At 34.0% G+C, this 15,696-nt stretch overlaps 2 protein-coding genes across 4 annotated transcripts; one reads left to right on the top strand and one right to left on the bottom strand.

Annotated features, from left to right (window-relative positions):
• Window positions 1–8,607: 8,607 nt before the first annotated feature.
• On the bottom strand, window positions 8,608–15,564 carry LOC140059813 (uncharacterized). Of its 3 annotated transcripts, none has more exons than XM_072105744.1 (3): window positions 15,108–15,564; window positions 11,058–11,114; window positions 8,608–10,329 (listed from the first exon to the last, which is right to left on the bottom strand). In XM_072105744.1, exons 2-3 carry the CDS (start codon window positions 11,074–11,076, stop codon window positions 9,590–9,592), a joined length of 759 nt encoding a protein of 252 aa, XP_071961845.1. In that variant the 5' UTR covers window positions 11,077–11,114; window positions 15,108–15,564; the 3' UTR covers window positions 8,608–9,589. The 3 variants fall into 3 exon arrangements, with proteins under 3 accessions (XP_071961845.1, XP_071961844.1, XP_071961846.1); XM_072105743.1 differs by lacking the exon at window positions 15,108–15,564 and adding an exon at window positions 11,622–12,460; XM_072105745.1 differs by lacking the exon at window positions 15,108–15,564 and adding an exon at window positions 11,541–11,628.
• LOC140060952 (alpha-2Db adrenergic receptor-like) lies at window positions 12,861–14,479 on the top strand. The gene has a single exon (XM_072107327.1). It carries the CDS (start codon window positions 12,967–12,969, stop codon window positions 14,275–14,277), a length of 1,311 nt encoding a protein of 436 aa, XP_071963428.1. The 5' UTR covers window positions 12,861–12,966; the 3' UTR covers window positions 14,278–14,479.
• Window positions 15,565–15,696: the final 132 nt, after the last annotated feature.

Raw genomic sequence — 15,696 nt, forward strand, 5'->3', positions numbered from 1 at the left:
GTTGGTTGCACTGTACTTGGTAATTTTTATGATATTTGAAAATTTCTTTTTTTTTATCATAGAATTCTGAATAAGGAATTGAAATGGGAAATGCAAATTCCACTGGATCGAGTTCCTCAGGAGGCAAGAAGGTTCGGACAAACATGATGTTTGGCGGTAAAAAAAGTGGAGGCGGAAATACCAAGTCTAAACCTAAGAAGCCAGGCATCTGAACATTTTTGGATTTTTATACCTCTTCTTAAATGCACAGTTTCTTCCTGCATGATACACCTATATATTAGTAACTTTTATTGTTCTTTAAATGTGAAGCCAGGAATACATGCATATCCAGTCCTAAAATACCAAGTGTGCTCTGTGATGGAGATTTCGGAAATACAGTAAAAACATAGAAGTTTATAAGGGTATAGAATACTAGACTATGACAACAAGCATCAATTAACTACCACTAGCAATGGTTCACACAGAAGCTGAAAATAGCTAAATATTTTGTACATTGAAAGTTGTTCATGATTGGTTCACATCAAAGTTCCAGGGTTTACTTTGTACACATCATACATTAGATTTGAAAACTTCCATTATGTGTGACCAAAGTAGTACCGGTAGTTTAAAATAGAGGTTGGGATTTTTTGTGTGATCAAGGTAGAAAATCATGAACAGACACAGTATTAATAGTTTAAAAAAAGTTTCATTTTAGCTGTTAAATTGTCCTGGAGCTGTATGTAAATTAATAACACTATGTTTCCCCAATCAAAAACCAATAGTTAATCAATAAACAATTAACCGATATATTTAACCAATAACAATTAACTGATATTTAACTGATAACAATCGAGACAACCGATAAAACTGCCTGTGGAAACGGCGTTCTAACCGATTCCACTTGAGAAAAATTAACCGATAAAATGATTTCATATAAATCAGATAATTATTCAATAAATGCGATCATTTTTAACCTTTAACCTGAAGGACAAATTGTTGCGATAGGATTGGGTATCTAGTTGTTTGATAATGACTGATCATGCACACTTTATTGGTTAAAAATTAAATTTTTGTTTTGGCTGCGGAAACATGGCATATAACAAGGCCAATATTCAAGAAGAAGTTTTTGAGCTTTTTCTATACTTAAAAATATAAACAAACACAACAAATAAAAAGAAAACTGGTACAGTATATGCAATATATTCATGTGAATTTCTTTATTAAAAATATCCAAATTACATTTAACCAAATCTGAGAGCAGATGATAATTTATTGTATTTATCAAACTGAAGCAAATTCAGAAATGGAATTATTATTCAAGTTAATGTCTGCCTGACGCACAACCTTCACAAAAGTTGTTAAGCTTGACAATCAAGTGGAAAGTCATCGCATTTGTCAAACTGACGCTGAAATTGAATCCGTAATTTTGGACTTATCTACCTGTGGCGATTTCAGGTTTATTTTTTACTTGCTGAAGAGATTGATATTGTTGAGTACCAGTATTAAGCAAACAACCAGAGGTGTATTATTTATCTACAGAGTAGGACATTAAGTTGTTGAAATAGGTATTTTCAACTGTAATACATAACATACATTTTGTGTGATAGAGAGACTAGTATATGAAGCCAAATTTGACATTCTTCTCAACATATAGAGGGTCTACTATTACGTTTGATATAATATGATAATTAGAAAACTAACTCTGAAAAAAAAGTGAAGACAACCAATTATGTTTTATATTATGAATATATCATTTTGTAAAATTATAAATATTAAACAGACAGAGAAACTAATATTTCTAACTGTATAAATGGTAAAATAATGTGCAAATTATAAAATAAAACAATTGAGAACTCCTTCATAATAAAACAAGTTTTTGGGAAAGAGATGAAATTCCTAATTCATCAAAATGAATATTATATTATAGAATTGAACATAATTGTTATATATAAAACAAGACAAAATCATCATTATAAAAATTACAATAGTTACTTTTATATATTATAGAAATATTATTGCTAATTTTTCTGCTGTTTTACATTATTGTTTTGATTTAGGGTTTTACCAGGGAAGAGTTAAATTAAAATTGTAATTTAACTCTTCCCTGGTTTTATTTATTATATTTTGTATCTCCATTGAGATCCAGCCACTGATGATACCCACAGTATCGTCATTTTGTATCTCCATTGAGATCCAGCCACTGATGATACCCACAGCATCGTCATTTTTCAATAATTTGCATTTGGATTTACATGTAGATTTTTTTATATTTTGAAATCACGAGTTTAGCGACTTCATGTTATTATTAGTTGAGGTGTATTTTATAATTTTACTAGTAGACACAGGTATAAAATCTTAATTTTTACAGAGTATTCTCTTACTAATGGAGACAAGATGACGTCTAGAAATAAAGGAGACATTGTTCAGAAAACAATTCGTTGAAATGTTATCTATAATTATTTATAATTTACTATAAAAAAATAAAATCGTGGTTACACGTCTTCCTTTCGTGCCTAGCTTACCTGGATAAACCGACAATAGCCCTTTCTCCTCGAAGAGGGAGATATAACTCGAAAAGTAGAAATGATGATGGTGGTTTGTAGAGAGGCTCACATAGCATAGTTCATGGACTATACCATTTGTGGAGAGGGGTGTTCAATGAGAATTTCTACTTTTGAGTTATATCTCGCTCTTCGATTAGAAAGGGCTATTGTCGGTTTATCCGGGTAAGGTTCACACTCATAGATTTCCAACGGCACTGTTGGTTTGTGTAATTGTATTTAGAATATTAATCGTTTGTCTCTATTACATTTAATTAATCAGAATGATATTAAATATGCCTGGAATTTTAAGATCACAAACATTTGGTCTCAATTTAGTATTAAAAATAAAGTGCATATTCACTTTGGTATTATAAGTGCTGTGCCCTTCTTGATTTTGGTTGTCGTTCTCATAGGCCTACCTGACTTCCACACCTTCCCAACCAAAAGCAATCGTGTACTTTAATATTGTTAAAATTGTTCAATCAGTACCTGAATCAATATTTCTTTTCCAGAATAATTTCCTCGATGGATTTTCTAGATTTGCACATCAGATCACTTAATACAGAAAGTACTATACTGATAAATTCACAATAATTTTAGCTCGTATAAAAAAAATTGTGCATGAGTGTAGGCCTAATACATGTACTATACTATCGTAAGACTCTTTTAGAATTGGGTTTCTTTAGTAAGTATACACAAAACTAAACTTGTTTTCCACTCTATATGTAAATCTATTTGCACGATTTAAACATTCTTGAGCTCAGATTGTGTGCGCATTTGTTTCTTGCAAAAAGTCAAGTGAATGGATACGCATAATAAATTTGCTCAATGAAAAACAGGCGAAAGTTTCTCCATAAATTTATATTGAAAGTTATAAATAAAATAAAGTATGATCAATTCGAATTCTCAGTTTATTGGCTCGTTACTACAACTAATGAGCGACAGTAAATCTTAAACATTTCTCAATGTTGTAACAGTATTACATATAAAAGAACAAACTAAATCATGACTGTGTATGTGTCTTCTGATAACATTGTAATATTTATAAACATGTTAGTATTCATCGAATGTTATTATTACTAAATTATATTACATTATTCACTCTATTCTATACATATGTTATGATATTATGATAATGTATTCTGTGATAGGGAGTCATGTACAAGATGTTCTTCCCAACTTACACTGTGATAGGGAGTCATGTACAAGATGTTCTTCCCAACTTACACTGGGATAAGGAGTCATGTACAAGATGTTCTTCCCAACTTACACTGGGATAGGGAGTCATGTACAAGATGTTCTTCCCAACTCTAATGTAAACTCTCAAATACATTAAGAATATAGTAGGATTTTCAATTGAGATTCTCAATGTATTTGGTACACGTCACAGTTGGGAAAAACATCTTCCTACGTAGTATTCTGTATATATAAATGTAGATGTTATTCTTGCATTTCAATGTATGAAATTTAATAATAGGATTAGTTTAAATGTTTTAGAATTACAACGTCATTTTATCTCGGATCAAATTTAATATTTAATCCGTACAGAACTTATATATCTTTTAATTTTGTATTTGTAACAATCGAGTGTTAGACAGTTTGTTTTGCAGTACTACCTAAAATAAAGTAATTCTCTACATTATACTTATATTATATTTATGTATATATAAATAGCAATAGGTTTCCACATCAGATCGGTTACAGTTATTGGACTCGTTCGGCAGTGATCGGGTGGTAATTTACCCGCTCGACAGGATACGAACGACCATGGACGTTGAATTTGGATAACAAAATTGACCCATGTCGTAAATGTGTAATACTGAATTGTCTCATGATTCTTCATTTTGGGTCGTTGTATGTCCACACTGACCCTGGATGTCAGCCTGGTGACCGAATAACAAGTGTGTAAAGGCCCCTTTACACTAGGGCGACAACGATCGACGATAAATAGATAAACATATATTTTTCTTGCATAAAACAAAAGAAATTAGAACAGTTTCCGTTTTAGAACTATAAGATAATCATTTATGCTGTATTTGATAAAAATAATATTTTTTTAAATCCAATCAAATGTATTGTCACGATAGTATTGCTCTTACCAATCATGACGTCATTTGATTGGACGTGTGGAAACATTATTTTCATCAAAGGCAGCATAGATGATAATCCTATAGTTCTAGAATGAAAACTTTTCAAAATTCTTTGTTTTAGGTATGAAAAAAACCATATTTATCTTTTTATCGTCGATCAACGTTTAAGAATCTCACCGTTCACACACGCATCGGATTCCGAACGCAAACGTCAGAAAACCGTACTGGTAACGCACACCGGAGTTTCATTACTTTGCATTGTCATCCAGGGTTTGATTTATTCACATACAGTGCCGTACTACTACACCTGTTAACCAGATAATTATGTTTCTATTTTATTTGTTTCACTATTTAAAAATGTAAAACACAATAATGGTCATTTTGTCTATTATATGGGTATTGCACTCTTTAAAACACATTATAATTACATGGATCCCGTAATCTTGTTTTTTTTTTCTTTATGATAGTGTTTTCTTATACTTTAAAACGTGCTAAATACAAGTGTACAATGTACCATGTTTGCGCAATGTTAGAATCTTTCTGTTTTTATTATCCTCGTAAACTTGCAAGCAATCAACTATTCCTGTATTACTACACGACTCGAGACGTCCTGACAGAAAACAAATTACTACTCTATATTCTTGAGTCAAAGGTGAACATAATTAGTATGCACAATTTTAAGTCACTTGCTATGAATTCTTGATGAAAAATATATTAGTTTTGAAACAGAGTGATTTCAAATTCGAATACTATGAGTCGGCTATATCTTAATTCTATGTTATGGGAACGGTTGTAATTTGATGTAGCTTGATGGACCATGTATTGTCCTTATTGTTTCTATGTTTTGTTGGTTAAATTATGCGTGCACTGTATCAACAACAGAGAAAAAAAAAATTAAGAAAGCTTGGTTAACTGTAAATATCTGAAATTAGAAACGTTTGTGCATGAATATAGTATGAGTTTCTAACGCTTCCACACGACTTCAACAAACTAATGTCAGTAATTGTACAGACGCGCGCAAACATTGTTTAAAGATAATTATATTGTACTCCTGAAAAATATGTTGTTAATAATGTTGTTGTTGAATATGTCATTTTAATGTCATATAATTCTTAAATTGTCTATCAGACAATGAATTTTGGTTAAAATTTACCGTTTATTTTGTCTTTTAATAAGTGAAATAATACTTTTTTGGTTTTTTCTTCCACAGAAGAAAAAAAAATTCCAAATGGCCTATCTTAATTTTCCATGTACTGTATTTGGTGGACATACATCTTTAAAATGTTGAGGCCTTAGCAGTTTTGTTTTTATAATAAAAAAAACAGGTAGCATAGGAAAGAGATTCAGTTCATTAGATTCCTCAAAATAATCTGATATAATTATAAGTACGTTGACATCGATCGTGTCCATTTTTCATCTAGTTTATTGTCTGGATGATATTTATAATGTTTATATTATTTATGTTATATGTTTTGTTGAAATCAGACATAAACACCAATCAATGCCGTCAATAATGATATCGCCGCAAGCGCAAGCTCTTATTTATAGACAATGCACTCGACTCCTAAAATAATCTCGTAACCAGGTATTACGAGGTGAAATGTGTTGTTTTATAATTCAAATGAAATCTTACAAACAAAACCAATGCAAGTATTTGAAGAAGAATGAATGCTTCGAACAAATGACGCAAATCTAAATAAGACTTTTAATCTAGGCTAAATAATATTAATGCTAGTGTTATTACTTTCGAATGTTAAGAACTGGTAAATGTAAGTACAAGGAAATAGAACTCCACTTAAAAGCTGAATAATTCGCAATCTTAAACCTTTTAGCCAACAGACGCTCTCGTAAAATTACATAGCTTGGTAAGGAGATCATTTCTTAAACTTAATTGACATGTCATCTTACAATGACGCTTGATACATTACGCGTCATGCCGGGTAGGCATTTTATTATTACTGTCAGTTATACAATTATTAAAAGGTCCTTCACCTAATCTATTTAGCTCTCCTAAAACCTGCGCACTACGTGAACGCGCATTATTCTCTCTTCCCAATAGAGCAATCACGTGACGCAAGTGTGCCCAATATTTTTTTAGTAGCATACTAACCAACGTTTAATAGGTTAACATCATCAAATGTTGCCTCGCATGCGACACTCGTACTCGTAAAATACAGATATATGTATTGATGAAACAACAAGCAGTGAAAGTCTACTCGAAAATTATAACAATACACGCGATTGCTTTCATAAACGCTATATGCCTTGATCGAAATGTGCACCACCCTCTCTAATAGTTTCCGTCATAGGCCGTTTTTCCGCACCCATAACAAAATTATCCGATAATTATTTAAAAACAAGGTCATATACATGGCTGCAGTCGCGTGCGCAAATTTGAGTTAGTGTTTACCGACCGACCGACCAACCAACCGGCATAGTGTGCATGATCAGACATTACCGCACAACCAAGAGCCCAATCACAATGCAACGATTTGTCCTTCAGGTCAAAGGTTCCAGATTATCTCATTTATCCGTTAATTTGAATTAAGTGGAATCGGTTAACGTTAAACACCGTTTCCACAGGCAGTTTATCGGTTATTTTTTTGCTGCGGAAACATGGCCATAGAGAAGTAGGCTTATTTAACCGGACTATGATATGGTAGTCCGCTCGACTAAAACGTTTCTAGTTTTTACCTGGGAACAAAGGCTGATTTAACTGGATATGTTCTATGCTAACTTTTTGTATTAGTACACTTGTTATTGATATTGGAATTATAATTTGATAATTAACAAAGTTTTATGAGATTGTATCAAATATAAAATGTTGTCCTATAGGAATAGACTAATTGAACGTTGATATCATCTCCTATTAAAATATTTATAACCTGACTATCATATTTTAATTGATAACAAGAGGTGATACAGTCCGATGTTCTAGCATTTACATCTTCATGTCGTACAACTACTCGTAACATTTTTTCTCAACTTTCTATCATCTAAAGTCGTAGTTAGTCATGCCTCGGGTCACATTCTATGGTCTCCGTACAGGTAGGCTACTACATCAGTACTTCTATGAATGGATGACTAGCCGGTGACAATAACGCTAGTTGGTCATACACAGTACCGTTTTTGATTTTACGATCATTCGGGAAACCACCTCACGACGTTAGGATACAAGGACATTGCAAATACATGGTATGCTGCCTGATATACAGTGGGTTATAATAGTATTTCCTGCGCAGATGTCACCCAGTTATACAGATAACTTATTTTTCAAGTCTTACATCGTAGACGTGTAAACAAAATCAACTGGATATAGCGACGATTATGTTTCATAGAATATTATGTTAGGGACTTTCCCATTCGCCGCGAGAACGATGTTATTTGCTTGGTTCCCTCTAGAGAGGACGTAACGCAACGTAATTGATTTGACAAATCACAAGAGGCAATTGCGCAGTTCACTGCGATACTTATTTTGCTTCGTACACTCATTGATGTCAGCTTAATCTTAGGTAATCGAAAAGTTCCCGCTAATGCACAGAAGTATTGTACAGAAACCGTTAATGCGATAAGTATAAACATCTAGATCATATAACACACAGTTGAAAGAAGCTACTAAAGTGCCATAACATGTTATTTCAAAGTAAATTAGTACTACAGCCTATCAATCATAGTTCATACGAATGAGAGTAGTCTGGGTTTTATATTATTTTATATTTTGGCACATATGGCCTTTCATACGTATACTACTTGAGTTTAAAAATCGAAAAACAAATAAATAAAAAAAGACATGGGGCAAGTCTAGATTGAGGGTAGCCTATAACTTTTTGGATACACTCATATCCTAGCCAAAGACATGAGCCCAACGCCAGTGATTTGACCAATCACAAGCGATAGATTATTCAAACTATCGCGTGTCATTGGTCACATAAAGTTTGACAGTGCAGACAGAGCTTTAGATTTCATTTTAAAATAAAATATTTTCAGTCAGACTGTCCTTGATGGTATTCACAGTTTATGTCACTTTTACTTACTGTCATGCTTTAGTATTATTGGCGACAAAGATAGATGAAAACCATTTTTATATTCCATCAATAATCCTGTTATTAATGGTAATGGAAAGGGATTAATACCAGCTTATAAATCCACTAGATCAATTAATATGATAGTACTAACGGCAATTTTAATGAAGATGTACTTACGGAGATGATGAATAAATTATGCCGCGAACAATTTAAATTGTAATCTTCTTATGCGATTACAAAAAAAAAATCATCTAAGCGTTTATGCAAATGTTCACAATTTTGATCAGTAACCCAGAGGATGTTTACTTTGAGACATTTATTTTGACTTCACTATACAGCCGAAAGTAGTCAATATTTGTTTAAGTTCGATATACATGTAAAGTTGTAAAGGCAAACCATGGTCGTGTCCTATCATTGCTGTCATGTATTGTCTTGTCAGCGGAATCATGGGGCTCGTTCACACTTAGTAATTTACCCGGGTAAGGAAAGCTTGGTTAGCTTGGTTCCCACTAGAACGTAACGCAAGGACGTAAACGCAACGCAAGCGTTTTAACCAATGACAAGCGAAGTTATAGACAGTTAGAAATCACAAGCGAATAAGCCATCGCTTGTGATTGGTCAATTAAGTTGCGTTGCGTTGCGTTGCGTTACGTCCTTGTGTTTAGTCGCTAGTGGGAACCACGCTTTAGTGACCGTCAAACTGTCGCTTGTCATAGGTCAACAAGCTTGTGTTGCGTTTACGTCCTTGCGTTGCGTCCTAGTGGGAACCAACCTTGAGTCTCAACTTGTAACTAATTTTTTTAAATATGCATCGCTAATATACTATTACAACTAGCTATTGTCATTTCTTCTTATGAAGATCATCGTCAAAGATAATTTTGTCATTAAATCTATTTAAAACACCATTTATGCTTTATAACCAATTTTTTTTTATTATTGCAAGCCATTGTTTTCATTTATCTATACTCTTTGAACTACGTTTCTTTCTGGAACATTTTCTATGGTTGCGTTTGCTGCCGTAAGGCCTACACGAGCCGACAGAATGCGGTTCAGACCACGCCCTTGACGCGCGTCGCATGCCGTGCGATTGGTGGTGTTGCGATTGCATTTCTTGAGTTGGCTCAACATCTTTTGGCTTGATTTCTTTTTGATATAATATTTTTCCAATTTCAGGGAAACGAATAACAGTCACGTGTGTATCTGCTTGTTTTTCTTTAAGTTTCTCTTGTGCGTGCTTCAACATCTTCATTTTACGACTAGAACCTTTTTCATGTGTCAAACGGTGTTTTTCTTTTAACTCAATCCCGGTCACATTGAGTGGAGTTGTCCCAGGAGATAGAGATCTTTTATTCTTCTTGTTCGACCTGGTTACACTTTCAGTAGTTACTGAACCATCGCTATATTTTTGGAATTCTTTTTTATGATCTTCAATCGCAATAAGGGAATTCTCTACTTTTTTTTTCTGACGGTTTAATATCGTCTGCGTGACCACGCGCTGACCATCAATTCGTTTGACCAACAAATCCAGGCGCGCCTTTTCAACGTCATTCAACACGGATGTCCTATTGTTTGTTCGTCTTCTCTGTTTGATAATTGCGTCGAACTTAGCATTGGTAGCAGGTTCAGAGATTCCGACGTCAACTTGACTCTCACCAGACAGAGAACAAGCTCTAAGCGGATCCAAGTAATTTCCTGAAGAACAAACAACATATACATTATACCATTAAAATGATTAGAAATACTTACTAACATTAACAATTTGTTCGACGTTTCACACACTAGGTAGTGTAACGTGAACTGGCGTGCTACGCGCGAGGCGAGTGACTGTGCGAAAGGGAAATTTAACAACAGAATTCTGAGCTTCGGAGATCAAAATGTTTATCTGTGGCTGCGACACGATCAGTTCCACATGCCCTTTACCAGACACCGCGCGTCGCGGAGAGTAGGCCTATGATGTACAGTCTGTTGATATTTGTCGCAACCAGGCATCAGATCTAAGGACTGTTACTATTTCATATCTTGCCATGCGAACGAAGTTTTTAATTTCAATGCCGTATTCTACAAATTACAAGAGCAATTATCACCATAGACGTTGAATAGTGCTCAGACCGCCGAATAATTTGCAACTGCCTCCAGTGTATGTGTAAATCAATACAACATTAGTTGAAGAGCACTTCAATTATCCGCCAATAACTGGAATCGATAATAACAATTTTCTTCACACATTATCAAATGTGGATCTAATAATCGATGTTATTTTTTAGTTATGATAAATGTTCCCAGACGCAAGGGAGCAGGTGTCACTGGAATAATAAGTTCATCGCAAATATAAGTTGATCTCGCGAGGAACGTCATTACAATGCATGATCGAGTACTCTGTTTTAAACTATACAGTCGTATAAGATGGTAGTACAACATACCTGTATCACCTCCATACATTTTCCAAACAATGGTCAGTGTCCAAACATTTTATTTATCTATAAAAAAAAAATATATATATAGAAAACTAGGCCCATCATTCGACGGTGGAATAATTTTGGGTGGCGAACGAGGTACAACAAATTAAAACCTTAGCCGAGTCCATGTCCTCCTGTAAACTGGGTTGTAAAGAAAATACATGTTAATTCATGTACAGTTCCGTACAATATATAGGCCTAGGCCATTTGCGTTAAATGTAGGTGTTCGCAGACAGTTTTACACCGTAATAAAACCCCGAAACATTGATGTGTTTAATAATTGAAGTAATGAGACAATCTCAACCTTTTTGGAATCACATGGTGTAGGCCTATCGCAAACCTAACTTTATTAGGGTACAATAAACCCCATTACGGTGTATATTAAGTAGTACCGTACTCAATTCAATCAGTTTTTTTGATCGTGTCCAAATTAAGAATTAAACTCACGAGGATGTATAGGCCGGTCTTGTTGAATAGACAAACGTTCCACGAGGTTTTTGAAACTAAAAAGTAAGACTAATGACTTACTAGTAAGATGATGTAGAATGTATAGACCTACATTGATAGACAAACATTACCGGAGATATAATCCGTATACTTAATGTACTGTTAGTCATAATGTGGTATGTTGTATCCGTGTAGACACGGTACCATTGAGATGTTGTAAAATCGTTCACATGGTAACGTTTCAAATAAATACTTAGCCAGGGGTAAAGTGCGGATCATGGGTCGTAAAACACGCTCCAGAAATTGCTAAGTACCGGTACGAACAAAGAGTGAATACAGAATCGGAACAGCATAGTACCCCCGCTGAGATATTGTTTGACGTAATAAAAAGTTAAGGCAACTATATTAAACAAACATAATAATTATATTGATAAGAGCTGCCAATCACAGATTATTCCAACCTCCGCCAGAAGTGGGAGAAAATTAAAGATCAAAAATTGTGATGAAGATCCCCTTTTATAGTTTTGACTATGACCATTGACATAAAGTTAGTAAAATTAAAAAAAAGTGGTCCAGAATTGGCCCGATCCTGGTTTAGATTTCTTCCAAAATATTATGAAGTCATCCGTGACCACACATCTATCTATGGTTTAAATTTGATAAAGATCCGTCTTTTAGTTTTGACATATTATCCTGCTAACAGGCAAACAATAATTAAAATGGAGGTGGTCAACCACACAATAATTATGTCCTCTGAAACAGTGCGATAGATTTATAGTTTATTATTCATGAAGAAACATAACATTATTTATTTCTTCATGGTATTAAAGACTGTTACTTTGATCACGGAAGTACAGAATAATATAATATTTTATATCTCTGCTTTGATTGGCCATAAAATAATAAGTATGTAAATTTATTCCTCCATGATTTGACCAATCATAAGCGACTTCTTAATAATCCAAGACTATACTTGTGTTATGTATTCCTGCGACAGCTCTTGATTTTTCCTGTTTCATCACCATTTTAATTTGATTGCAATTTCAATTATAAGCAGTTCTTTTGCTTGCTTCAAACTGATTTTATCTTCTTCTTAATTGCCTACAACACATTTGTTGCCAAAACAATTAGGCTAACTTCATTTGTTTTACTCAACGTTACGTCATCAATGTCTTTAAAGAGGTAATTGCTTGCTTATAATTACCAAACACTATTGTTCACATTGCATAATCACTGAAACCTCAAATTAACTTCGTTATTCTAACTCGTTACTATAGTTTCTCCAGTCTTATAAATTAAACAACTTGAGGAACGGTGCAACATTTCTCTATTTACTAAGTCATGTGCCATAGGGTTAACTGTGAACGGCAGTTGATCGGTTGACTTGAAAACAGAAATATATACAGTCCAATCGTACAACATTGAAATGAATTCTGAAGAAATGTTTAACGAAACTGAGACGAGTACGCCAAAGGACACGCATGTTGTACTTATAATCAGTCTGTGGATGATGGCATTAATAACGATTTGTGGAAATATTCTTGTGATTGTTGCATGGTGTTTCGACAAGAAAATTAACTACAAACCAGCAAATGTGTTCATTTTGAATCTGTCGATTGCCGATTTGTTGATTGGACTAATAGTTATGCCTCTAAACATCCTCTTCCTTCAGTATGGCTATTGGGCAACTGGAAGATTCGCTTGCAAGGTTTGGTTGATGGCAGATTATATATCCAGTCACCAAGGGTTCTTACTTATTGTATTCATTAGTTTGGATCGGTATTGGCTCATCAAAAAAGGTCAAAAGTATAACAGTTTTCAAACCCATCGCAGAACACAGGTAATGTGTATACTTGGTTGGCTATCAATAATTGCGTTTTATTCCTTGACGGTCTTTGTGTTGTCAGAGGTTAGTACGAATACTCTCGCAATTATTCACACATATAAATGCGATTGGAAAACGTCACAGAACGCCTCGATTACGGTAGTGATTGCTATCATATTGTACACACCGTTGGTGTTTTTGATTTACTTTAACAGTGTTGTATACATTTACATTAAGAAACGTAAATCACGTGGCGTACACGTACGGAATTCAATGATACAAAAAGATTGCAAAGTCAAAGGCAACCAGTCTAAAGGATTAAAAGGAAGCATGTTGTTAAGCAGCAACAGCAAAAAGAATACACCTACAAGAAAAACCTCCAGAATGGTCGACAGTCACCGCCCCCAAGAACCTATCACCAATCCACGAAAAAATGACACCATTCAGCAACACGATTTGAAAGTAGAATCGTGTAATGGAACCCATGTAAATACATCTACAACCAACACTTGTAGTCAGAATATCAATCCGTTACAACAAAATGGTGACGAACGCAAGTCAATCAAATCAGAGACTTGTAATAGAAATAACGCATCTACATCCACATCCAGAATGCAAGGCACTCATCAGCAAGTCCGTTCGAGTCCGAATGCGTTTGTAATGTTAACGAGTTTGGTGTTCGTATTCTGCGTTTGCTGGTTGCCATTCACGGCTGTGATCACTCTACAGAGCATCTATGGTTGGGGCTGGGTTAGTGATCTAATATGGCAGATAGTTAACATTCTGCTCTGGTCAAACTCCTTCCTAAATCCATTCCTATACGCATCTAGAAATCCACATTTCAAAAAACATTTTACAAAGTTGTTTTGCCGTCTGAACAGATTTAATAGACTAAATGTAGCGGCACAGTAACCAATGAAAAATGTTGGTATTCGTGTACGTCCCCGCTCTTAATTTAAGATACAAGAATCTCCTCTGTGTTCCCTTTAGTAGATTCAATGTACTTATCCTATAATAGTTTAGTCCAGGGCCATCCCTGTATCGACATATTAATTCCAGTCGTCTTTTTCGTCGTACGTATTAAGTTTGTGAAAGTGTTCGTGTTTCTGTTAACCATACGCAACGATGAGTTACAATGTACGGTATGTCTGGTAATAAACCAGATAATATAAGCATATATGCCTACATATAATGCGAACAATAAAACTATATTGAATTGTATAAAATATTTGTATATATTTTGTGTCTCATAAAATGGAATGTAGGCCTACGAAGTGATTAAATTGATTAAAACTGCGAAATGTGCTATTCTTCAATTTTCATGTTTTGGAGGACACTACATCTTTAATGAAATAACAAAAACGAAAATTGAATTATATTCCCATTGTGACACGAAATTTGCGTATTCGCATGTTTGTACATCAGTTTGCGCTGTGACAACTGCTAGAATCAACCTGAATTTGCGTGTAATGCTTGTGACGCCAGTCTTTAGTGATCAATAATAACATTTTTAAACTAACACCAACATTGTAGCTGTTGCTGTATAAAAATCAAGTAATGATTAAGTTCTAGTAAACTGGCGGTAAGTTAATATCTAAATTAAATGTTTAAAACCTTTCCAGTATTATTGCAGTTGTTTAAAATCTCATGTGTATGTATGAATGCATGCAATATAAACGATGTATAACAAACTCACTCTCTCCTCCGTTACCGTAGACTAATTACATTCCTAATTTACTTACCACGATCAAGATTATCACATCATTTTGCGAGACAGCAGGCCTACCATCTAAAGAGGATACAGAAAAATAACAATTGTATTCGAGGAGAAATTATACAATATATTCAAATTATTCAATACATCGTATCGTACGTTACTATATTATGAAAAATACACGGTTGCTTAGAGCAAGAAAAGCAAATATATAAGTAGATAGGTATATCAATTACATACCTTAAGGCTAGTGTATCAATTGCTGTGTAAATGCCAGAGTTGCAAAAAGGTTTCTCAGTCCTTTTGTCTTTCGATCAAATACCGTGACAGAAGCTTCTATATCCTTAACATGCGTGCCGTTGTATTTTGTTGATTTAGGACTTTGCGAGTATAAAAGAATGGCATGGAAGTTGGATACAATTACATTAGTACTTAATACTTTCTTCACTCAAATAAGTTCTAGTTTTGACCTAACTTTACAATCTATTACTATTATTAGCGAGTCATTGAATATCAACTGGCATTAATTTGGCCAACTGGAAGGGTTACCCTCTATAAATAAAGTTAAATTTAAAAAGTATTATAAATTATAAATAAGATTGTTCTTGTTTTGTTTA

Source organism: Antedon mediterranea, chromosome 10 (assembly GCF_964355755.1).
Source record: "Antedon mediterranea chromosome 10, ecAntMedi1.1, whole genome shotgun sequence".
NCBI lineage: Eukaryota > Metazoa > Echinodermata > Crinoidea > Comatulida > Antedonidae > Antedon > Antedon mediterranea.

Coding starts and splice junctions, on each gene's coding strand:
- LOC140060952 (XM_072107327.1), top strand. CDS start 12,967: ATGAATTCTGAAGAAATGTTTAACGAAACTGAGACGAGTACGCCAAAG.